Source organism: Haemaphysalis longicornis, unplaced genomic scaffold, assembly GCF_048455015.1.
Source record: "Haemaphysalis longicornis isolate Haplotype H1 unplaced genomic scaffold, Haemaphysalis longicornis Haplotype H1 scaffold_1, whole genome shotgun sequence".
Classification (NCBI taxonomy): domain Eukaryota; kingdom Metazoa; phylum Arthropoda; class Arachnida; order Ixodida; family Ixodidae; genus Haemaphysalis; species Haemaphysalis longicornis.
The window spans coordinates 287018620-287044341 of record NW_027526203.1 but is presented as its reverse complement, the minus strand read 5'-3'; the positions used below and the strand labels follow the sequence as shown (position 1 = coordinate 287044341).

Sequence of the window (25722 nt, the reverse complement as noted above, 5' to 3'; positions counted from 1 at the left end):
CCCATGTCGTGCCTCTCAAGTTCTGCTTGTTAAGAAACGTGTCTGTTACGTACGAAACAGCTCCTGAAGAGGAACTAAATCAAAACAAGTCATTTTTGTATTGTGAAATTAAGATTACCCGTTGCGGACACCCTAAACCTGGGTACGTTTTTCGTGTGCACATGAAGAAGATGCGTGCTGACTGTACTGTTACATGAATGGAAGTTTGAGACGAAGAAGTTGTTTTGCTCTTTTGCAACAGATGCAATGCAAAAAAAAAAAAAAAAAAACATCCGCTTGGAGTGAACTGACTGTCCCGGTCGCCCCCCAGTTGATCTTAACGCGGTATGTGCTCGCAGGTGTACGAAAGTTGGAACGAGGAGCACTCTGGAGCAGTTCAGGTCATCTCTGTTCTGGTGTTCTACGATCACCCCTCGAGACCACGTATGTAATTCGCACGGCAGTGCAAAAGCCGGCTGTCAGTAGTAGCGCACTGGTGACGCCACCTCGCGAATTCGTGGAGTGGTGGTCTCGAAGCTGGCGCACGCACAAAGCACGGATGAAGCGGCCATACATAGGAGTTCCGTCGATTAACTACGCTAGATTTTTTAGTCTTTCCGCGCCAGTCCATCGGCGGCCCTGTTTCTCCCATTTCCCGAGGGGGGCGGGCGACCGAGGAGCATGGTGTCGCTCACCGAACATGGTGTCTCCCCAGCCGAGCACAGTGGCCTCCTTGCCGACCAGGTCGGAGCGGGCCAGCTCGGCGCTGGGCAGGCAGACGGGCTTGATGAGCGCCAGCGGGACGGACTCGGTGAGACGCAGCAGCGCGATGTCGTTGTAGTACTCGCGGCGCACGTAGTCCTCGTGCTGCACGAACCTCTCCACGTGGTACACGCGGCCCTCGTCCACGCGAATCTGTCCCAGGCGAACGCCGTACCGCTGCGAAGGCCTGCAGCGACAACACGTTGCATCGCTATGATCGTCAAGGCTCCCAGAATTACCGATCATTCCCTGTCCAGACATTGGGCTGCAGTTTCACAGAATGTAAAAGACGTCGCAGTCGCGGCGGAAACAAAAGCGAAACAAAAAGCGCAAAAGTATTCAAGCATGAATATACCTTTAGGCTTTAAGCGAAGGAGTAGGTATAGGCCCATGAGGGGTCATTAAAGTCGTTCCATTAAAAGGTTTGCCATTCTTTACCGCCCATTTGAACTGAGAAGCCGCTGGCTGATCTGTTCACCTTAGTCATAATAAAGACCTCCCCCTCTCTGCATTTCTCAGTAAATCTCTTTCTTTCTCCTTCCCTCAAGACAAGCGTATTTGTCAGTTTTTCAACATGGGCAGTGCTATTACCTTTAAATCAGCAGAGACATCAACGGAGCCATGACAGAAGGAAAGGTCAAGGTCTGAACCAAGTAATCAACAAATTGAATATTTAAGCTTCCAGGTATACAGCCGATCGGTTTTTGTGCTCACGCACAGATAAAACAACAAAAAACTACAACAAAAAGCATTTAAGCCCTTTAGCTGTGAACACCTTCCCTCTTTACTGAGTGCTGAGAAGCACTGCGATAGCTTTAGATACCGGCACTACGAAACGGTAGTACGGGGCGTGCTCGCCGTGGCGGAGACTTTTCTCCGCCTTTGATTTGATCTTATTGCAATGTTATTAAACTGTCATGGGATGACTTTATTGCTAAAACAGCCAATAGCGGCAATATTGCTTGTCTGGCGTCAGCTAAGCACACAAAGAATGATCTGTCTTAGAAAAACACCAGGAAATAGAGAAAAATCTTTACAGCCAGTCTCCGAATCGTCTCATGCGAGTAGGGCAGTAATATTTGGCTCGTGTATTTGGTATACCCATTACCTATCGACTAGGCGTGCTTATTGGCCCTGTACTAAACGCGTTTCAAATGTCGAAAAACATTTTTAAAGTTGCAGGGGCCCTTTCAAATGTACGATAGTCGTAATACTGCACACAATGAAACATGCGAGAGCCTAAGAGACAACCGCAAAAAAGAAAGAAGATATTGTCAAGCAGATAAATGAGACAATGTTTTTACTGGAGACGAACGTGGAACGTTAAAACAAAAATCCTCAACAAGGACATTACACGATGCAAGCAGCATCCTATGACGTCCATTGTTAATACTATTATAAGTAATTTCATTTCATTTCATTTGAAATGAAATGAAATTACTTATAATCCTATGACGTCCATTGTTAATACTATTATAAGTAATAACGTATAATAAGCCATACGTCCGCGCCCGCCGCAACTAACGTTCGGCGGACTAAGTTTCAAGCTGACTAACCTGTGCCTCTGGAAGCAGTGTGCAGCCGACAAGACGTATCTGTCGTTGATGAGGAATCCACCGCACAGAAACTTGAGCTCACTCCCCATTAGTATGGCAGCCTGGAAAAAGCCACAAACACGACACGTGCAGTTCAACAAGCAAGTTTGAGTAGGCTGCATGGCACGTGACAAAAGATATCGGGCACCTTTAAATCTCTCTCGCAAGTCGGTACGAATCCGTTGGCGCCATTCGGAGTCGCCTAGAAGAGCGCGACTCCGAGCGCGACTCCGAAGAGCGCGACGCCTAAACAAAAAAAGAAGTGTCTGAGTGGACTTCAGCTGACTTAATATATAAGTCAGTTGAAACTCAAGGTACAGTTTTCTCGTCTAGGACTCGGCGTTGCCTACATGCCCCGATATTTCTATCGCGTTCAAAAGCGTGTGTCTTCAGAATGGTCATATTGTGGCTCCATAGACGCGGCTGTCCAGCATGAATGCCGACATGATCAGCTGAGCGCGCGGAGCAACCGTCATCCATAGATCGTAGCCGTGTGTGTGGCTAAAAATTATTGCGCTTCTCCTGCAAAACAGAAGTGTGTCGTTCAGGCTATTAGAGATTTTTTGAATGGACATTATTTGAATTGCTAGAATCATTATTGCTTGTTCTTCATTTTGCAGCAAAGCCTTTTTAAGCTCTTGAGGTAATTTAATTCTGCACAAGATGATGGGTGTCGAGAGTTTTTTTTTGTGTCACTGCTTAGAGTGTATATATATATATATATATATATATATATATATATATATATATATATATATATATATATATATATATATATATATATGTGTGTGTGTGTGTGTGTGTGTGTGTGTGTGTGTGTGTGTGTGTGTGTGTGTGTGTGTGTGTGTGTGTGTGTGTGTGTGTGTGTGTGTGTGTGTGTGTGTGTGTGTGTGTGTGTGTGTTCATATTGTTTTACTCATTACTGCGGCACATTTCCCGTAATCTATGCACCATTTAAGTGCATCATTATGCTAAAACACTGCATGACTTTTTTTTTTGTTTGTTTTTTAACTCCCCACGCGGCCTGTAATTTGCGTACAGGTAGTGTTGAAGCCCTTTTTCAACCAGATGTTTTTTAATATTTAGTGCTGCGGGATTTGCATTCAGTTAACGTCCTTTCGTCACTGGCTTTCAATCACCCTGAAAAGCCAACTTACGAGTCACGACAAGCCAACATTTTTCTCTTTTTTCACGCCGGTCAATAAATCTTGACCACAATACTTTATGTTGTTGAGGCGTGTGTACGGATTGTGTTCAAAATTAAAAATGTCACCAGAAATTAAAAAAAAAGGGAATAAGTTGCGTCATAGGCAAAGAATTTTTACTGAGGTTTGCAAAAAAGACCAGGAGGATAAAATGGCCTAATGCGTCATCTTGGCTTGCGTAAAACTCCATCGATGTAGAAGCAATTATATATCTCTGGCCGTTCTTATAACGTTATAACTGTTCGGCCATCCGTTTGTTTCTTCCTTTAGAGAGTTAGGGTTGCGAGTCAACTTTTCGCTCCTGGTTCCTTCATACATAGCTATGCAAATAATCGTTTTTACGGCGCGCTCCTTAAGTGGGCGAACAGGAGCAGTGCAAAGGCTCCGCTAGCTGCCGAATGCGCGCGCTCAGTTTTTTATCTGTTTGGCTGGTCGGCGACTGTGGGAGCGTGCTCCTGCAGCATCCATCCCACCGGCCGGCGACATTAGCATCGGTGAAAAGCGGGGGCCGGAGCCCCCACTGGTGCGGGACGAACGGGCGGCTCTCACCATCCACGGCCAGGTGTTGTAGTCGGCCTGGCCCCCCACTACGAGGCTGACCGCCGGCGCGATGGCCTTGATGAGGTCCGGGTCCGGCACGCGGGCGTCCACTTTGCCCGTGCGCTTGGTGCGCCGAGGACGGTGGGTGGTGCCGGGATGGCCCGCAGCGTACGCCTGCAACAAGAAACACGCGCGTCGAGTTCAAGCACCCCCTGTTCCCGGCTATGGAGTCCTGAAATTATTGCCTCTAACGGGGCGGTGATTGCGCGCGTACAAGTTTAAATTTGCAAGAGAGTACAGCCGCACACTGCGACTAACGTTTACGCGGGCCTTTTCCTACAGGCGCAGTAAGGAAAGAAAAATTCGAATATGAACAGCAACTGGAAGGCCGAATCCTCATGCATAGTGATTTTTATACATGTGCCCCGATTGAGCTTCGTACAAAAAGTGAGTTTTTAGAAAAGTGCAGCCCTCCTTCTTCTTATTTATAGAAACGGTAGCCACAACTGTTCCGCCCCGACTCGGTACTGTTGATAACTGAGGTGGCATATATTCCCAAGCGACTGCGCAATAAAGGTTTTACATTCTCGTTCTCCGTGACTTCCAGGTGGCCGCTAATAGTTGTGCAATGTGACCCCGAAACCGACAACTCGGCAGTGGCGCATCCTGACAGAAGTATACTTGAAGATTCATTAAGTGCCAACTGTATGCAGCAGCTGTCGAGACGAGAGCCACACAAGAACCGCTCACGGGATGTGAAGAGTATATTGGCTCACTCGTGTAAAGGCCTCAACTGATAGCTTAAATTGTCTCGCTTTAAATCAGGCCGGTCTCTATAAGGTATGGCTAAGAGTAGCTCAATCGCCAGAACATTCTATACACTGAAGCTATGAGTGAAGGTGTTCAAATTGCAGCGAGTTTCGCTCCTACATAAAATCCGGTGCAATCTGGTAGGTATTTCACCGCTACTTAACACCAAGCAAACATAACCTATCAAATTGCAACCAAAAAGTATAATTTCTAATCGAGCACGAGAGTGATTAAGTTTTTCATGCTTGCAGAATATTTCTCGCGAGGATACACGACCTAATGCGTGATCTGGAGTGCGGGAATCGGAACGACGACCGTTACAACTAATATTTTACAACCACAAGCACCTCAGCTTGCAATGTGAATGGTGGCAGCGTGGCCTTGAAGTCCCTCTGCTTTCCGACTCCCGCTGTGGACATGGTTCAAGGAATCAACTGCTTCGGAAGCGCATGTGCCCTATGCAGATTTTCAATGCGTGTTGGACATTTTAAGTCGTCTATCTTATACTATATTTAAGCCCTCAGCAACTTATGACGCAAATTCGTTAAATTTATTTGTAGAGGCGGCCGTTGGGTCTGTTTCCAGACGCCCGCAGGTTAAGTGAGGACATGCGAAGCATCGCCTGTCAGTTCAGTATGACGGCACACCGCGCCCGTTAATTAACACCATCACCACGACGAGACCCGCACGATGCGCCCTGGTAGTTGCCACGACCTTTCCCACTCAGAAGTTTGGCAGCAGACTATTGCCACATTCATCAGTAGGCAACTGCTTGAAACCATGCGCCTGTTGGTTCTGCACAGATTTTCAGAAAAGGGCCTTCACTCTTTGCACGGGCTTTCAGAAAGTTTCTCGTGTTTGTTTTCTTCTTTCTCTTGAAACAAGCACCTCAACGTGTGTTTTTAGGCGTTGTACTGCTTTTAAACCGAAGTCAAGGGTAATTTAAAGCATGAGTGCAATACAGACCACATGAAATTCTTGCGCTAAAAATTACTTCAGAAAACCTAGGGCGTGTCACCAAGACATGCTTCATGTATTTTTAACAAAATGTGTATTGCGCTGTTTATGTATATTTGCGTAAGTTAATGCCGCTAAAGAGAACCAGCTCAGAAATGAGCCGCTTTCAGAAAAAAAAATTAAATGGTAGACTCTACAAAACTTTGCGTACAAACTTCCACCCTCACATTCAGACTCCGGGTAAATCTTACTTCTGCGTCATGCTTTTGCGATTAGCCGACACCGACGTTTGACTTTAATTTACATAGATGAGCTTTACGGCAAAAAAAGAAGGGGGTGTGGAGGCGAGGTTGCTTATTGTATACGATGGGAGAGGGGACCATTTCATAAGGTTCCTTGCCTTCTTCTTGGACGGCCAGCGGCGTCCTTTCTTTTCGTCGTAGGAGCCGCTGCCCTTGCCATGGACGTGGTTGGAGAAGCTGCCATCATGCCTTGCGTCCTTGCCCCAAGCGCGTATCTCGCGGGCCTGCCTCTTGGCGAACGTGTTGTAGCTGTACCAGTCGTTGGGCCCACCGGCACCGTGGCCGTTGGCGGCGTAGCCCTGGGGTGGCGGCTCCCAGTACTGGTGCTGCGCAGGTCCGCCCACGTAGTTGCGGTCCCCGGTGCCGCGGAACTCCGCGTACTCGAACTGGTGGTGGTTGTGGCTGCTTACCACCTGATTGCTCTGGTAGACGCTATAGTGCACGTGTCCCCCTGGCGGGGCCACGGGAGATTTGTGCGGCTGCGAGGACCGCGCCGAGTACGGCGGCGGTGTCGTGGTCAGATATGCGGAGGTGGTCGACTGACCCAGGTTGTAGACGAAGTTTGCGCTCGGCCGTAGCGTCGGTTGAGTTTGGCCCCTCCCCGAGAGTTGCGTTTGGCCTCTCACGGGAGGTTCCGCCTGGCCCTTCACGGGATGTTCGTGGGTCGTCACGGGATGTTCGTGCGTCGTCACGGGGTACTCGTGGCCCCTCACGGGAGGTTTGTTGTCCTTCACGGGATGTTCTTGGCCCCACGCGGGATATTCCTGGTTCCTTATGGGATGTACCTGGCCCCTCACGGGAGGTTCCTGGCCCTTCACAGGAGGTTCCGTTTGGCCCCTCAGCGTCGGTGGCACCGAACCGCGCCGGCCTGCGCTCACGTCCGCCTGCGCACCACACAGACTAGGTGGGATAACTCTTTCCCAGAACCTTCAAGTCACCGCAAGAGTTTTTTTTTCTTTGCAGATGACACAGTAAGCTCATACTTGACAGAGGACATCAAAGCCCATAACACGTGAGAGATGTGATATCTCCCCACAAACAATCCTAGCCGAATAGTCACATTAAAGGTACTCTTGTGAGAAAGATGAGCAACTCATGTATTAACGGACCTCTAGCCTCTACTGGAAACAATTTTCACGGCAAGTTTGCGTTCTGTAGGCGACCTGTGAAGCGGAAGCTAGCGCTGTTAGCAAAGCCTAGCAAGGCAGCTCAAGGTACAATTTTCGCACACCATCGACTTCGTGTAGCCTTTCCCAAACTATAGCGGCCTAAGGCTGAAGACACCAATTAATTTCCCTTTTTCGACTGCATCATTTTGGTTACATTTATTGCGTCGTAATTAACCCGCGATTTAAAAAAAACGTAGCACCTGCTTTTTTCAGAAGAAAGAGAGAAGAGGGGGAAAAAGAGGACATTGTATAAGGGTATCACAACCCGAAGTGGATTGTTCTCTTGCCGCTTAGCAAGAAGAAAAATGCATTATGTCCGTTAGCTGCCACTTTTTTGGCCCAGCGGAGCTCCATCAACGCAAAAAACGTCGCATGTTCTATCTACCCACGGACGAGACATAAAAGAAAGAAAATACACGAACAGGAACTTGTTCTCCCGGCGGCTCCGCTTTACCCACGTAAAACCGTGCAGCACGGCAACTTTAGCCAAGTGATGAGCCCACCTCTAGGATACGGGCTCCCTGCTGCCTTAAAAATAGGTCGCCAGTTTCGCGGCCAGAACTATGAAATGATAACCAAGAACCCAAACCTTTGAATGCGACGTGGTTGTCGAATAGACGTAGCTCTTCTTGGCTGTTACAGGAAACAGAGTTGAACTCGGTGAGTGAGCACCACTGGTTGCCGGCTTCAATGACGTCTTTGGTATCTTGGTCGTGACTGAAGCGTTCACCTGGGGCACGACGAGGATCCCGCATTCTGCGCGACGTTAAGAGAATAAATTTGCATTATTTTTCTGGTAGTTACCCCGGGCAGCTATCGATGCACTGCACAAACCAGTGACGTAGAACGCAACAAATGTAAACGAGTGTGGCGTTCCAAGCACACGAGTAAAAACACAATAAAGCTATCTCATGGAAACGAAAGTGAAAATGTGAACGTGGGCGTGAATGTAGGCTCGTAGGCCGGACGAAAGAAAATAGTGCCTGCGTTGGTTGCTTTATTAGCACGTACACACTCACTAAACCATACATCCGGCTGCATGAAAGGAGCCCCTCAAATAAGCCGCAAGCCTTGAAAGTGGTTGTGTGTCTTGCTTTTCACTACGTGACCGTTTTCTCGCACTTTAAACGTTTATCATGGCGCGGTATGTGCACATTGATACGCCCAGCAAGGCTCCTACAGCATCCATCGTGCTGCACCCATATACAAATGAACTGATGGGGCTTGTACACACAGGGTTGTAACTGCGCGACCGAATCCCATTTCCCGCGGTGTGAAAACTTAAGTTCCTTTTATTACCTGTCACCGCTTTGAAGCCTTTATGGCTCTATCATCAAAATGAACGGTTCAACAAATACCAGTCCAGATGAATCCCACCCGCATTGTAAGCGGTTGTAATTTATCTCGATGGGAGTAGACGCGTTCAGAAAGGTCGTAATATTCTTACATTTCAGGGGAATACCATAGTTCATGCGTATTACACCAAAAATAGAAGAACGATTTCTCAGTAGAACGAGCCGTTGATGCAGATCGGTTCGTGGAGTTTTCCTGTGCGCCCAACGAAAGAAACAAATGTCCGCGCTATTCGAAAGGCCTAAACATAACACACGTTCCTGCACGCAGAATTCGCGCACACGTGAATGGCGTCAAATGTTCCAGGCTGTCTTCCCCAAATTTTTATTGATGTTTCCGACTGGTTCAGCGAGCTGTAAAGTTGGAGGAGTTCGATTCGGTTGAGAATTTTAAAATGCGCAGGAAACGACGGCGGCAAAGCGCAAAAAGCACGCAGGACGACCGACTGGTTCCCACAGTTTGGTTCGACGCACTGTAACTGCAGTGTAGCGGTAGCAGGGAGAGCTGTGCACACTCCCACCGGATGTTCGTCGTTGTTATTTTAAAGGCGTGCATATTCCAGACGCGCCGCGGCCTTTTGCATTCCTTCGTGCAGGCTTTGTCGTTGTGCCGAAGCATGTGTCGACAGCAGTGACGACCTTGGGCGACACGTCTGGTCACTTCTGCGGTGCAGGTTGCCCGCCGCCGAGCCAGTTTCCTCCACGGGTTCCCCGCAGGAAGTGGCCGAGCTAACTGCATTCGCTAGGTCCTCCGCCGGCGAGCTTCCGATCGGCTGAGGCAGTCGAGCGTAGAGCGCTGCTCGACGGCGCCGAACTTTCCAGCACGACGAGGAGGAGGGTACAATAATCCCCCGCACTTCTCTCGTCGATAAACTGCCCCACTGCTGAGCGCACCAGTACAGGTCGAGCCCACGGAATCGCTTATCCCACCTCGTCAACCTTCCAAATGCTGGAGGCAATTTCTCTAGCTAAAACAGCCTATAAGTCTCGACCTCTCCTTCATTATTTCTTTATTTTGCGCCCACATATCGTTACCATAGCATATTTATTGTCAGCTCTTATATTCGTATGCGTCATCCGAAAGAGCAGGTTCACACAATTGCTTTCCTGCCACTGATTCAGCACCCAGGCTAGGTAATTTGCGTGGCGTTGCTCGAGCTCTGCTGCCTGCGATTGGACCACCACAAAGCGAATGTTTGTTATTGTGGCTGTGTACGCATGACTTGCATCTGCGCATGGCGTGTAGACGGATTTCTGGTCATGACCTAGTTAATTGTCAAAGTTCCATCTTAGAAGGTTGGAATTTTCATTTGGAAAGGGAGAAAGAGTTTAGAATGTTGGAAGAATGACCCGACACCTGTCGCGTAACAAAAGTTTCCGTTAAGACTTTTTTTAAGTTCAAACTTGGCTTGCGGAGGAGGATTAACCAGCTGCGTTTGTTGGCGACCGGAATACTTCTATTTTTTGCCAAGTTTTGTGTGTCAGTACATGAGCGGTGCTTGCTGTTGCATTGTCTTCGTTAGTTCGTATATCTAGCTCATACATTGGGGATATGCCTGATATTTAGCACCTTATCGCGTAACTAATGGCATTAGCAAGATCGCGCATTTCAGAAAGGGATTTCCGAGGCAGGCACGAAATTTTTATAAACTAGACGAACCCTGTTTCTTTCCTTCCTCCGATTCTTGAATGTAGATCGGCCGTCAGTCCAGCCATGGAAACGGGAATATTAGATTATGTTAATTATTTATGTGGTGGTTAGATAGCTCCGTGTCTAGAATTCTGGCTGGCAGTATGAACAAATTTATAACGGCATTCGGGCTGTCCTCACAGTTGCTTTCAAACAATTGTAATGCGAGGTGGTCGCTGACCAGATGATGATCCGGCGAACCTGACCATCATATCTTGGCGGCGTCACAATTAAATGGACCAATCTTAAGCGGCGGTGATACCACTGCTTAGGTCAGTGAGGAGAAGACTCAAGAGAGATGAACTTATTTTCTGTCAGTATCTCCGACGGCCCCTAAAGATACCCTAATCACCTGTGTTCAATTTATGTGCCCCGTCCGGATGAATACAATGGAATGTGAACAGCACTGGAAGAGCCCCTAACTCGTTCAGCTTCCGATGACTAGCTGTCATCGTCAATGGCCGCTCCTCTTAGGTGGGTACGTGCGACGACGGTCACGGAAGGTGGCGGCGAAGGTGGGCCTAAAGGCTCCACTGAAACACATGGTGTCCAGAATAACCGGAGACACCCACGGCCACAAGTCAACACCTGCTTAAAAATACGATTGGAGAATTGTGGTCTCCGCTGTGCCCGGATCACAACGCAGTGAGAGCACGGCGTTTTGCATATCGTCATGATTTCACGCGGAATTCACACCTTTGAGTTAAATCACATGCAAGTGCTCGCTGTTCATGATTTGCTTCCTTGAATGCAGTAATTGACATTTCATGCACGTAATGGCGACGAGGACCCAACGGGTTTTTTAATGTGTATACATATAGTAGTAACCCATTTATTCCAAGCCCTAAAATCCTGCAAAAATGTCAGGTTTCAGTGGATGCTTGAGATAAGCGAAACGCCAGAAATGTCAATGCACTGTTCTCGTATTCTCGCAATTCTACACGTCGAATAACCGTGCCGTCCGTCACCCAAGCGCAACCCATAAGGCTGGTCATATATATGTATAAAAAAAATGGAGGACGCTTAGGCTTCGAGTGGAACGCATCGCATCGCATCGCCATTCGCATCGCATGAAAACTTTCCGAGCGGTGAGAACTTTCCGCTCCTCTTTCCACGCCATCTGTTAAGGCTTACGATCTCGGGCGTTTCAGTGGCCGCCGCAAGGTGGCGCTACGGGATTTTTCACTCGCGCTCATTTTCCACTCACGGTCAATGCCGGCGACGACGCCGGCTTTTCTGAGACACGGGTCCCTTAACGCTACGCGTTAAAGGGACCCTGCAACACTTCCGATAAACGCTTTCACTCTTCCCTTCGCGTCCGGAAGCATTTGGCAGCTATAGTTATCGCTAGCACGGAGCGGCACTGCGTGTTTTGCTGGTCGCAGCAGATCCGCCTTCCGTTTCTGCTTCGCTTTTGTGGCGATTTTTTTTAATGTGTCTATCGAATGCGTTTAATGCTGCAACTGAAAGAAAGCTGGCCAATAACCGCTACACCGCTGTAATGACGTAATTCAAGCGCTCCAAAAATATTCTTATGCAAGTTTCAAAGTTATCTGATAGTCATAGAGCAGTACTTTTTGCCTGAGGTACTTTATCACCTGCTATTTTAAGTACTGGATGTGTTTGTTACCTACGCTATGAGAGTATTTAGGATTTTTTTAAAGTTCAAAAGTGTTGCAGGGCCTTAATAAAAATCATTACAACGTTTTCCCTACGAATCCCTCTTTATTAAAGCTGTGTATATTTATACTTTCTACCAATAAAAACGGCAAACTAGTCCCTGGAAAACGCAAAATGTAGGTCGCATCCGACGCACTCTAAAGCCAGAAACCACGGATGATCATGGCTAGGCGTAAATAATTCGCCACAGAGACGTGTTATCGGGGCTTAAATGCTCCTATGGCACTATATTGCGGTTCACAATATCCTGGAATTGTATTTACGTTGAATGATAAACCTTTCGTTCAACAGCCAAGTCAACCGTGCTTCTTCTTTTCATGCATTACGTTGGCTTTCCCTCATTGTGACTCTGCTTGCAGTGAAGCAAGGGAGCTTTTGTACTTGATGGCGGCGAACGCGAAACCGCAACATACAACCGTCGCTGTAAAACAAATGACAGACGGTTCGGCTGCGACAAGCACAGAAAATCGCGCGAAAGCAGCATACATTTCTGTTTATAAAGCGTTTCCCGATACCACAGTGCGGTTGTGTGTTTCCTGGCAGGTATGCAACGCTTCGGTAGGCTTGTGCCCATGATTCAGAGTACGGGCACAGATTTCTTGTAAATCCTTCTTTTAGTGCTTCCGTTGTAAGTAAATTATTTATTAGTTCATTTATTGATTGGTGCGTTCCCTGCACGCACTAAGCAGTGTGTACAGACGGCCGCGTCTGTACACATGTAGGCAATCAAAAGGCAAATGTACATGATAACGGATCTGCCTCTAATTTGAATTTCAAAAGCTTATCTCGCTCAGCAGCGGGATGCTTAGAGGCGGTTTGACAGCGACAATGTCCGCATGTCAGTCCCCTCCGGCACACCGACTGCTTGCACAGAAGAGGCAAGGTCGGGCCAGCTGATTCAACTCTTCGCTCCTTCGTGGCAACAGAATACAGCTCGTCCGCCGTCGGCCTAATAACACTCGCGGCCTTTGAGGGCGCCCTTGAACTAGAAAAGAAATACAGCGCTGCTCGGCCGATTCCCCTCCGATGACGAAACCGGCGAGAACGCGTTCGGCATACGAACACGCTTCCGGAAAGGCTTGTCCACACAGAGGCCATGCGCGCGAACAGCCGGCTGCAGGGAGGATGCAGGCTTCGTGTCGCTGCTACTTGACGATTGGAGAAGGGAAATCAGGCAGCTAGCTCACTGCTACAGAATCCAACCCTTGCACCGCAGTGAAGGGAACAGAATATTGCCCATTTGAGACTGCAGAACTTTTGCAACCTATACTTGTTTCACCTCTCAGAATCCGAACCTTACTTTCAGCGAAGTACATCACCTGCCGTAAAAGGCTGCTCGCAATCGCCCATACTTCTGTAGATGGTAATTCGCATCGAGTCCTGTTTACTTCTCAATTACTCGCTCCCTTTGTGTACGCCTTTGGTGGGAGCACCTCATTTTATGTATCAGGGAACGAACTTCTCGAGAATACAATTAGGACTGCAGAATTGGCATTAACCTCCCCTTCCGCTTTCTCTATTTTATTGTTTTGCGACGGGCCGGTGACTTTGTCTATTCGGAGTAAAAGCGCGTATCTTCTGCTTGCCAAAAAAAAGTAAACGCCGTCACATTTGCATACGCATCCACCGTGCTTACGTTGTTTTGTGTAGGAAACAGGCTGCGTGTTGCCACTGAAATTTTGATGCGCATCAGCTGCCTGGTAAGGTCAACTGCTTCACAAGCAATCGGTGGAACACGTTTTGCGCAATACTATCACGTTGCTTCTCTCGTAAGCTACACGTGCGGGCTCACCACCAGCTTAATTCATCCTGAATGGGTGTATGAATATTTGTTCTATGCTGTCGCTGTTACGCTTGTATCAAATATTGCGAGGACCCATTTAGTTTATACCTGGATGATTCACGAGGGTTTCCTAAACCAGGGGGCGTTTGTTGAATCCTTTTCTAGCGACAGACGAACGGCCCTCTATTGCAGGCCCTTCCGGTGGCCACTGCGCCTCTCGCCGACCGTCCTGGTGAGCGTTCCAGGGAAATAACCGGCCCATTCCCCTGAGCAGCTTAATGTATCGGAAACCAGAGTCTTTCCGGCACAGGATGTGTGACACCAAGGAATTCACCGACGGCGCGCAGGTTTCGTAATCACGCGCTTCTCAATATGCTCTAAAGGACACTGACTATATGTCGGGAAACAGGTTTCTCGTGCCAAGGAAATAGAAGCTCTCTAGAGAAAGGGTAGATTGGGGGGAAATAAGCATGACCTTGAAGAATGGCTTTTACTCAGCAATAACGCACGTGTCACGAAACTCCGCGTGAGTGTCGTCGTTGGAGGCAAACGAGCGAACTCGCAGTAAATCACTGTCAGGGTCACAATGACACCCTGGGTCACTAAGAACGAGACCATCAACCGGGCATGAACGTCCGAGGGAAAAATAACAAAACTGCACGCCTACAGCACCGAGTACGCGCAAGATCAGCGAAAACACGCAGTAAAAAAAAGCGAGTGTTTGAAAAAAAAAAACTTCTTCTCTGGCTCCATGGAGCCATACTTCCCAACCTAACAAAGACCGCACACGAGTGCCCCGTGGAGAACTTCATATGGGGAAATGATGAGGCTACACGGACCGCTCGACCGGTTTCTGGATGATTCCCAAACCCGGGTAGTTCGAAGAGTAGCGATAACAGGCGGCGAATAAAAATTCCAGGAGCTACGACCAGGCGGCCCGCAACGGTGCCGACAACATGCATTGTGCATTACAACACATGTTACCTGCGCATTCACATGTAGTTCAGGGGTCAAGCATTGCACCTTCGTGTGCCAACGTTCCCACTTGTCTAGCAGCAGCCGGATGTATCACAACGGTTAAACAAAAACAAAGACGTTTCCTCTAGCTGTAGAAACCTGCAACTTTGTCGCACTCCTTCTTCTTGTCTCGCTGACATTCTTGTCACTCATATCACTGTAACGTTTGCGCCGTGGGCGACTACGCTGTGAGACAATCCTGTGTTTCAGCTTCACCACGGTGTGCTGGAGTGACGTATTCATGCGCGAACAAGGCGAATTCGCCGAATGACGATACCCAGCACAAGATTTCACTAAACCACTCGGTCTGCGATGTGGCATTACGTAATGCAAGAACGACGTTCGGCGTTGCTCGAAATGTTCAAATGTCCGGTTTGCTCAAAAATATATTCTGTGCTGTGGCACAGATCACATTTTTGAGCAAGATTACACAGATCTGTCATTCTCTGAATTTCGTTGGTTGGCTGTGCGGAATGGTCGATTGGACACTGAGTATACTGGTCAAGCTGCGGCGACGAAATTGTCTTAAGGTATAGGGGTTTTACATATGTATGTATGTATATTGTAAGGGCCTTGAAGGACAGCCGGTACAGGACGTTTATTAGGCGTAGTAGCTCTCGTGGAACACACACTCAGCTGGCGGCGAAGAGGCGGACACGAGCCCCGAGGTGGAAGATGATGATGAGGATGACTATCAGAGGAAGATGAGGTATGGGATAGTGGCCCCTAGGTAACTGTGGTAGCGGTCAATGTCCCAAAGGGCTGGCGCACGACTAACTGCTCACAATATATGTATGTATTCCCGGAGCTATATATATATATATATATATATATATATATATATATATATATATATATATATATATATATATATATATATATAGTTTGGAAACAAAAACTCGCACAGAGCGCGAAAAAATAAGGTAAGACGCGATAGAGACACACGAGAAAAACATTCAAAAATAAAAATATAAGTTTACTGATGTTTCAGGAAGAGGACTTCTGAAGAAAGGAAGTCCTCTTCCTTGAACGTCAGTAAACTTTTATTTTTATTTTTGAATGTTTTTCTCGTGTGTCTCTGTCGCTACTTACCTTAAATCCTTAAATATATATATATATATATATATATATATATATATATATATATATATATATATATATATATATATATATATATATATATATATAATTAGGGATTGGCTTCGGTTAAAATTTTTAATCCGATTAATCGGTTGCATTGGTTTAAAAACAATGATGAATTATTTTATAATAACTATAAAAATATAATAACAATTATTATCAACATTCTCTCAGGCCTGTTCACAGCTTCTTGTAGTGGTTTAAGGGAAGAGAAAAGGAACGGAAGCGCACTGGGAATATTGAGCTCGGCAGGGAGGTCACCTGCATACAACCCAGTGCAGCGGAAGGGGAGTAGAGGGGGAGTGAAAGGATAGAGCACAAAGAAAGAAGAATAAAAAAGGACTAAATCAGGCTAGCACATCATACACATCCTAGAGGCACTGAGCAGATCAGATCATCATCATGGCGCTGATGCGGGTGAGACGCTTATCACCGCGTTCGTTATTCGCACTGTTTCTAGAATCAGGAATATTGGCACGCGCCGTAAATGCAGGAGGCGTCGATTAACTGTGGTTTATTTACGCCATAGTTGGTTTAAATAACGGTAAAGTGGTGGGGTGTGCCCGGTAGCCGCTTTTTGTATTATGTTTATTTGTATTTAGAGCACCCATTTTCCCGTCTGTATTGGATATCAGCTTGCGGTTTTAATCAGTACACTATCCCCGAGCATACTTGCATTTTTTTTGTTGTGAAGTGCACCGCGTTATTTGAACACGAATATGATCCTCAATATGCTTGTGCACAATTTAACCATGACAGCCTTGCTTCATTTCGCTCACGTGATTTCAACCGATAAAAACATTAATCACGATTAAGTCTTTAATCAATTAATCGAAAAGTTACATATATACAGTCACCACGTCACTGATGATACACCATTACTGAAAAATATAGTGCCGAGACTGTTTTTATGCGACAGCATTTACTACGTTACAGCGTCCCCTTCTCCCCGACTCCCAGTTGTTCTTATGTATGAAGCCAGAAATTTCAGGGTAATATTCGAGCCACGTTATACGCCCACCCGCCTCCTGATCGAGTCGTTAATGAGGAGCCGGATCAAGCGATCCAGCTCCTCATTACAGCACCGTACCATGACTGCGAATGCTGCCAAAGTACTTTCACGTTGCTACAAATACTGCTATTTTTCTTCTTCGTTTGTACGTTTAGCCTGGTGACAGAACTTGGCACTTCATTGGCTCCTTAACGCGTTAGGTAAGTTGGCAATTTCTTCCCCACTCGTGCTCTGCCACGACCACTATTGGCCACAGTGCATGCCTCTTTCATGAGGTCATGGAGAGCACATTATGCATCCCACCAACGAAGAAGGTACCCTTGGTATGCACGTTCTCCCCACAAGAAACAGCGACTCACCCGAAGGCCTGCGGAAGGCGATGAACTCGGGCGTGTACGGGCGGCCCGTGCCTGCCCGAGAGTCCTGCGGGCAGCAGACCTTGGCCACGTGCCGGTTCCAGCCGCAGATGGTTGGTCTGCCGCCACTGCGCACCTGGTTGATGGCCGGCGAGCAGAGCGTAATGTCTCGGCACACCAGGCCCGGGCTGCACGGTGGCTTGTCCTCGGGGAATACGATTGGCAGGTACTTGCTGCGCTCGGTGGTAGATCCTGCAAGCGGGCCCGCCATCAGTGGATGTCCCGACACCCTCCAACCCTTCCTGCCGCTGGGGCCAATTCACGAGGGAAGAGGAGCGTCGCAGACTTGTCGAGAACGGTAAGCCATGGCCTAATAAACTCTCTTAGCCGACTAGAACTGCCTTTTACAGCGAAGCTGTTAGCCTCTCATTGGTCGGAAAATTTCGTGTCGTAAACAAAAAACCCAGGCAGGACCCAGCAGTTCTCGCCCAAGACGCCGGGCGCATGCGTCAGGCTAATCGGGCATGCAGCATAGAGCTCAGTATTCGTGTAAAGAAAAACCACAAAACAAGCATTGAAACCGCATGGTGGATGATAAGGCACCGGTGAACAGTGGGAACGCACCCCCCCCCCCCCCCCCGGGTTCTGGTAAAGATTAGGTATGCAGCTGCTCTCGAAAGGGGAGCGGGGTTGACGTCATTCGAGGGCTAGCGCATGCTTCAGACTAGGCAGGACCCAGCAGTTCTCGCCCAAGACGCCGAGCGCACGCTTCAGGACCCAGCATTTGCCGCAAGAGAAGCCGAGTGCAAGCGACAAGCCCGCCGATACAACGAGGAACATTTCATACCCTCCCCCATCAGCATGTGTAGTGGTTTACAACAGCTTCGATTGACATCCACTGTCGCAGGGCGGAATGGCGTCCATTTCTTTTTTTATGTTTACTAGAATGCTTGCGCTGCCGGCCTTGGAAATTTGGTGTCTTTTCAACATTCATTTGTCCACCTGTTTTAAGCGCCGTCTGTTGTTGCTAACGCCCCGACCTCAGATTTTTGTCATATTCAAACATGACATTTATTCACTGTAAAAGGCACGTATATTTATTTAAACGCAGAATTACTAACCCGACGAGAGAGATGTCTTCACCCCATCGAATTTCCATGCAGAACAATATTTTCATTACCGTCAAGCAAAGATCGCTTATCATACGCGCTCATTATTAGAGTCGGAAAAACAAATAAAAGTAGCAGAAAAAAGACAGGTATTAGAAACTAAAACGGTAGTACTGTTCGCAGAGTTTGTACCTGAGTGCAATACGAGGAACGGCAGAGGCGCGGACACAAATGAACTTGCGCGAGGGCCCACGTGGCGTGGGCTTAAAGGTTAGGCGTGAAAGACATCCCGAAGACGGGACTCCTTTCTGCGCTAGGATCGGCACATTAAACTCTTCGGGTTCAGTGCGCGGCGGCGGAAATTTCGCGAAAGCAAGAATAGCGCACGACCACAAAGCTGTTTCCAAGTGGTTCACGGCTGCCAGGGCGACCTCCGCGGGCGTAGGCGTTCCCCGTTCTTTAGGCCGAGTCGCTTCCTGAGCCCGGCGAGGTGTCTCAAGGCCGCGGCTTCCAGCTGAACGCCGACAAGGCCATCCTGGGTGACTCGACCGCCGCGGTCAGGTTCGAAGAACTGCCCTTTGCACGGGGAGGGCAACGCACGCTGTCTTCGACGAAGTCCTTTGGTTACTGCCGCAATACGCGGAGCGCCATTTTGGGCGGAGATGGTCGTAGAGAAGATCGTTTCTTAAAGCACGAAAGCGTGACCTCTTAAGAGCACAACAATCGATAACGCCTGGCGACTTCAAAGTGCCCGCTTAACAGATCCCTCCCTTGTTAACTCGGCACAGCACTGCACAATACGCAGATTGCAGCGAGAGCACTTCGGGGAATCCAACTCGCACCGCACTTGCTTGTCAAGATCGTGGTCAAGATGCGCGTGCACGCTGCACTTGGCCACACACGTGCGGTTAGTCTAGGCTGTCGATTGCACCAATTATATTCGCAGAGGAACAGCGCTGAGGATAAGTGAATGGGTCCATAATGTTGAAAGTGTTGCTTGGTGCGCCTCCATGCTGCTCTAGTGCCATCATAGTGCACAGTCTACGGTCTTAAAGATGATTATGGCTCTTCTTTGCCACAGCGCAGCCGAATCGCAGTAGGTCGAATGGCCAGTAGGAAAAAAGCGCTGTGCCATTACGCAATGACAGCCGTGAGTTTCGCATTGCGTATTTCCGCAACGTAGATCAGAACTTGACGCTAAGTCATGCGTATGACGCAGTTATGTCTATTATTTGCCCCATTGGACACAATGATGGTTCTTTCAGGTACATCGAGGCAAAGCAGGCCCACGGAAATTTTTAAGAGCGTAAAAAGCCACAGTTATTCAATTTTCCTGATAAATGCTTCTGCGCTGCCAAGCTACATTTACAAAAAAAAACTTCTCATGCAGTCGTAACTCTTCTAACGGTATTCGTAAAAAATAACACAGTTTTCGTTTGTTATTTTCCTTGCAAGGTAAGTATTAGTTCTGAATATAAACTTCATATGTTTCGCTTTGCCCGTGAGCACCAAGAATATTGGTGCAACGCAAGTCTTTCGTAGAGGATATACACGACTAAAGAAAGGCAGGAATAGCGACGAGAAGGGCAAAATGTTGACGTGCAATTATTTCCGTACAACAGATACTTTCATCCCTGCATGTCTTGCTCGCGTAAGCCCGCTGGAGTTTGGGAGTGCACCGCAGAGCGTTTATTTTTCTTCTCCGACATCCGGATGCCCGGAAAGCCTAGCGCGGTTTCGTGAACCAACCGTACATTATCCTGCGAAGCGGACTATTGATTTCATGGCGGGCCAAGCATGCGATACGGTCTTGCGAGCCAGCGAGTGCCCGTAGACTGCAAGGACACACGGCGCGTGGGCGGAACTGCGCGCAAAGCCCTCCGATAAAGCTGCTCCGCGTGCGGCCGACGGGCAGCCCAGAGGTCAAGGCGGAACGGGCAGCGTGCTCGCTTGCTTACGTGCTGGGGGTTTTCTAGAACGAGTCACAAGGGCTGGTGCCGCGGAGCTTTAAAATGAATAAGTCTAATTTGTTTTACCTTTCGTAATAAGTTAGCGTCATGCTCAGAAGCAGAAGCAAAAAAATAAAACGGAAAGATTGGAGGGTCAGCAGAACGTGGTTAAAACGAAACCCCTGCACAATGCGAGCAATTTTACTGGCCCCTTCAACTTTCCTTTACGAAAATTACGTTACAGAAGAACAGACCACCCATTATAAATTAAGAGCGATAAGATATGCCTAAATTAACCGACAATGTTGGGGCAAAGAGCGACTTTTCTGATTTCGCGAGTAGCGCACATGCCCAGAAAGATCTTGGAGGATCTTGCAGACCAAGCAAGCCAGCGGTGTTTGAACCCACAAAAAATCAGGGGCGAGAGGATATAAATTCTATGTGAATTGGGTAATATAGATAATATCTGCCGATTAAAAATGAAGACAATGCCGCGTGCTTCCTGGTGGGACCTAACCACACAACGCCGGATTTCACAGCTCATTGAATTTAAATTGTTCACGCAATGGCCCTTTCTGTCTGCTCGTTAGCTAAGCCCCTCAACATTTCAGGTTACGCATAACTTGTTTCACTCACCATTGCCATTTGAGAGTGGGTGCTTCTCAAGAGAAGTCACAGCAGGTGCAAGCAGCAGTTGGCGAAAGGTGGAACCCCACGGGGGATGAACAAGGGCGAGTTTCGTGTTGCCCCCTCTCCCACGTGCTCTTTGCCGAGAATACCATCACAGTTAACGGGGCATTTGTTCGGAATCTCTCCCATTGGCATTACTTTAGATGCCGTCGAGTATAATATTCGTGGCGATGTACCCGGTGTTCTGCCCTTTCAAACGCACGACCCGGGTTTTCCCTTTACACGTGCGCTACGGGACGAGGAAGAATGTTTACCAGAATAGCTCGCACAGTCTGCCTAAGCGAGGGCCAACGAGGCAGTAAACCGCGACTGGCCATTTCCAGGCCGCAAGCGGGAGCTCCTTCTCTCAGCGCTGGTTTGGCCCTTCGATTCTTCCCACTATATTTCCCCGCTTTTCACGCGACCACGGTCAAGTAAGAAGAAAGCACGTGCACAGACGGAAGACAACAAGCGCTGGCTTCTTTTTCTTAGTGCCCTGACATGTGACCGGTCAGTTCCCAGCAAGAACTGGGGCCCGTACTGGGCCTTCTTCGGCTGTGCGCCGCAAACAGGTCCCGTCGGAAGCAGCGGCCCGACGCAGGAGGATCCGGCCGCCTACGGCTGCAGTTGAGCAGGCGATCAAGTGTGGGCTCGCGATGGGCATGGGAAAGCCGCTAGAAGCCTGTATTTCCGAAAGGGATTCTTGCGGAAAGCCTACCTTGTTCCCTGGTATCATCTGCACCGATGGTAGGCTCATTGAACCGCCAGGATTAGCATATAGTATATTATATTGAGGTTTACTTGTAGGGCGACTAGAAGTTGGTGGCGAAGCCTTGTTGTCTGTGGCCCAAGCGATCTCTGAGGCCCCGGGTCTGTCCCTCGCGTACCATTTCCTATGGAATGACAGTTTGGGATGACTGCGTATCCTATGTTCTCGAGCATATACCCACTTGGAACAAATAGGCGTTCTTGGCATGGAAATCGTCTTTACTTCGACCCGTGTAAGGCATATGCCCTCTAAAGGAATGGCTGAGCCACCCATTATGTTATCTTCATTACATATATCCTCGCGCAAGCATTTGTGCGTGCGTGCGTGTGGGCACGCGCTGAGTCGCCACACCCTCCTCCAATGACGCCAACCCTCGCCACAAACAGAGCAAAGTATTCCAGACAATTTTCAGCCTTTTATATGGCTCATAAATATGCTCTGCGTGCGGCATTTGTGGCAGTCCTCACACAGCCCACAGTCCTTCCTCCCCCAAAGTCTCAATACAGCTCCTGTTAGCCGCCGCTTTGACGGCCGCCGAAAGTCAGACAGAATTGAACACTCATTGTACCGCTCCTGCGTGCAAGGTCGAGGATCCGCGTTGCAGCCCTGGAAGCCGCATTTCTCTCGAATCCCACGTGTACCTTGCACTGCGAATCCCTCCGGCCTCTCCACCACACCTTATTTCCGCCCCTAGTTTCAGGTCACAAAACTATGGGCATGACTGCCGTGTGGTGGAGAGCACAGATGGATACAGCACCTCAATTGTATATATACACGCTTCCACTCGGCCTACTAATCGATCTGAAGTGCCTTTTGCGGAAACATAACATTGCTTCTGACCAAAATTTAAAAAAAAAAGTGAGCGCGAACACAAGGCGTCTGGAGGGGTAAAATACGGCGGCGTGTTGAAATTCTGTGCTTTGATGCCTAATTCAAACTTATGCAGGTAGCAACTGCAACGCATCAACTCCTCGTGGCCTTTCCGGTATTACCAGCGAATGTGCTACAACAAAAAAAGGAGTCTAACTATATGGAGCTGCAGAACCTTTGTGCGTGTGTGTGCGCGCGCGGGCGTGTATGTTCCTTTTTTCACTGCTTTTGATAGGTCATTGGTTATGGTTACAAAAATGACAGCTTTTACGATTGAAGACCGCGTGCCGTTAAGCTGTTTCTGAAGCTCTTTTTTTAGGTACAGCCAGGTTCGTTTTTGTGTGTGTGTGTGTGTGTGTGTGTGTGTGTGTGTGTGTGTGTGTGTGTGTGTGTGTGTGTGTGTGTGTGTGTGTGTGTGTGTTCAGCCAGGCAAAGTCAGAAAAAGAAGAAAAACCCAACAGAAGGGCAGCCAGGGTAGCTCAATATTTGCGCGCATTGTTCACCCCAGTAGTGTCATGGATATTTAATAGCTTAATCTGTTGTTTTTGCGAGATGAAAGCTCTAGCTTGCAAGCAACGCAGGTCGCATGCGAGAGGTAAACAGTGATCCCCTGTGAGTGGAAATAGCTAAGAAAATAATTGCGTGGGGGAATTCTCACGGGTGATGGCATTACCTTATTGCAAATGTGCCTTCGTATCTCACCGTATCGTAATCTATCCAATCGAACATCGAGCTGTTACAGTTACAGATACAGTTTCTTGAAAGAAAGTGGAGAAAAACATCCCACCAGGCGGGCATGTTTTTCTCCACTTTCTTTATTTCTTAAAAAAAAAACTATCTGTTACAATAATAAAATGACCTAACACATTTTCCCCTTTGCTTTCCTTGGCTTTCTTGACCGAGAGAGAGTGAGACAGACAGAGAGAGAGAATGCGTTTAATTGTGGTGGCGATGTTAGCGAAGTCGTTAGTGCACTAGCTTTACCTCTATTCATAGTGCTCAAAATCAATGATAAAACGAATGATGAAATTTACAGCCCAGCCTCATACCATCCAGAGCTAAAGCCTCAGTCTCGGTGTCTTGCTGCGGCTGAAAACTTATTTTTGTGTTTCTCATGTGAAACGACCCATGCGAAAAAAAAAACAAGAATAAAGAAATAAAAAGAACCAAAGTCCGTTGAGAATTATCTTTGCGCAGGAATCGGATCATAAACGCGCGTAGTCACGAGGTGTCGAAAGACGGACTGTCAAAGCTGCGCGTGCGGGGCGACTGAATGACCACCGGTCCCAAAGTGCCACAAAACCCTGGAATCGCGCGACCACCAAGGAAGGGGAGGCTAGAACTGACCTTGAGCGAGGTCGAGCAGCAGCAGCAGCAGACCGACGAGGGTTGCTCCGGGGCCTCCGCACATGTCAACCGCGTGTTCGTCCCGATGCTGCAGAGGCCGACTCGCTGGCGCGACCCCGGGCGTGTAGGAGGTGCAACCCTGACCGCTGTCTCTGGCCGACTGGCGCTCGCTGGTGCCGTGTGGCTTCTCCTCTCGGCCGGTCTCTCTCCCTTCCTGTCGAAAATTACCCGCGCCGCTCGAGTTCGGCGCACTTCTCTCTGCTCGGGGGAGGGCTCGGGGTCGGGGAAACACTGGCAGCGGCCCGACGACCAGATGTGCGCTCGCGACGCACCTTGTTCTGACACTGGCGCTGGGCGAAAGGCGCTCTCGCCGGCCCTTATCATCGGCCGCGTCTTTTTCAAACTTTCCCGCGACGACCACTTCCGGGTGCGCGTGACGCGGCTGACGTCGCGCCCCACGTCGTCTGTTGCGTTGTCGCCGCTCTTCCCATCTGAACGCCGTGGCGCTAACGCGTGCGAGGAAGCGCGCTTATCGGGCGGCCCTCGCGAGATGGGCCGCGGCGGGCGCTGTTCCCACGGATGTTGCGCGGGGCTCGCGAGGAGTTCCTCGAGCCCTCGTGCCGATCGCGGAGACTCCGAAGAAGGCGCTCCAGGAAGCCGCCTCCTTCTCTGGGAGCGGTGAGCTCGCGTCGGATGCCGAAAGGTGCGTTGACGTCGGCCGTCAACGTGGAAACGCGTCGCCAACAGCTCGCCGCTGAGCTCTTCGGGCCTTCGAAGAATGCGCCTCGAGCCATCCAGAGAAGTGCTTACGCAGGGACCACCTGTAAACAGCCGCGCGCTCGGGAACGGTTCCGCTTGGACGCGCGCTGTACAGCCATAACGTGCAACGGCCGCGTACCTTCGAAGAGACCGCTTCATCTCCCGCTAAGCTTGACGGCTGATCGCTGGAATCGATCAGTCGTCCTGTTGTTTACAAAACAGTGCAGCGTCCGTCGAACTGCGCGTTTCTTCCGCGCCTTAACGGGACGTGCGTCCTTATCGCTTTGGGAATGGCGTTATGCATACGTGCGAGAATGGAAACGACCTGAAGCAAACATGAGAACCTCGCGTGCTCGCATTTTGCTTTAGAGGTAAATGTTTCCTCTCATTTATAATGGAACGGAACAATCCTTGGATAAGCAGCATCACCACAAAGTGAAGCAATAGCCTAGCTCCGGGAATACGTGCACTACCTCGGCTATGTACTTGTATGCGGCGGCAGTATTGGTACTCTAGCGTCTGCCGTTGTATACAATACATCTAACTAATTTGATGTGCACGACGTGCTATCTCGAGACAACAACTTCGTTGACACTGCGTTACAAATTGCCGGGTTTACTTTCTACTAAAGACACATGTATACAATAGTAAAAAAAATAAGTGAAGAGTATGATATAAATTTTAGCAGCATACATTGCTCATCAGAATTGATGAGTATGACAATAACCACTTTTCAAGATGGATGTTCTTTAACTTTGTTATGTAGTGTACCTTTCGTTAGAACGCAATCTTTTAGTTGCATTAGATCTGTCCATCCCACCTTAAGACATAATTACAAGTACGTAATTTTGGCTGTGTGTCTTTGGAAGCTAAATGGCCATTGACGTTTTTTTTTTTTTTT

The 25722-nt window shown here is 48.5% G+C and overlaps 1 protein-coding gene across 1 annotated transcript in view; it reads right to left on the bottom strand.

The window, feature by feature from the left end:
- LOC144147359 (uncharacterized) overlaps nucleotides 1–24644 on the bottom strand; it is a 36335-nt gene extending 11691 nt beyond the window's left edge. Inside the window, exons 1-7 of the mRNA XM_077679473.1 lie at nucleotides 24063–24644; nucleotides 17353–17601; nucleotides 7909–8075; nucleotides 6249–7034; nucleotides 4091–4255; nucleotides 2298–2398; nucleotides 675–928 (exon numbers count right to left, since the gene is read on the bottom strand). Of these exons, the coding sequence (XP_077535599.1) occupies nucleotides 675–928; nucleotides 2298–2398; nucleotides 4091–4255; nucleotides 6249–7034; nucleotides 7909–8075; nucleotides 17353–17601; nucleotides 24063–24126 (1786 nt within the window). The 5' untranslated portion in view covers nucleotides 24127–24644. The remainder of the gene's footprint in view (nucleotides 1–674; nucleotides 929–2297; nucleotides 2399–4090; nucleotides 4256–6248; nucleotides 7035–7908; nucleotides 8076–17352; nucleotides 17602–24062) is intronic.
- Between the last annotated feature and the right edge of the window lie 1078 nt (nucleotides 24645–25722).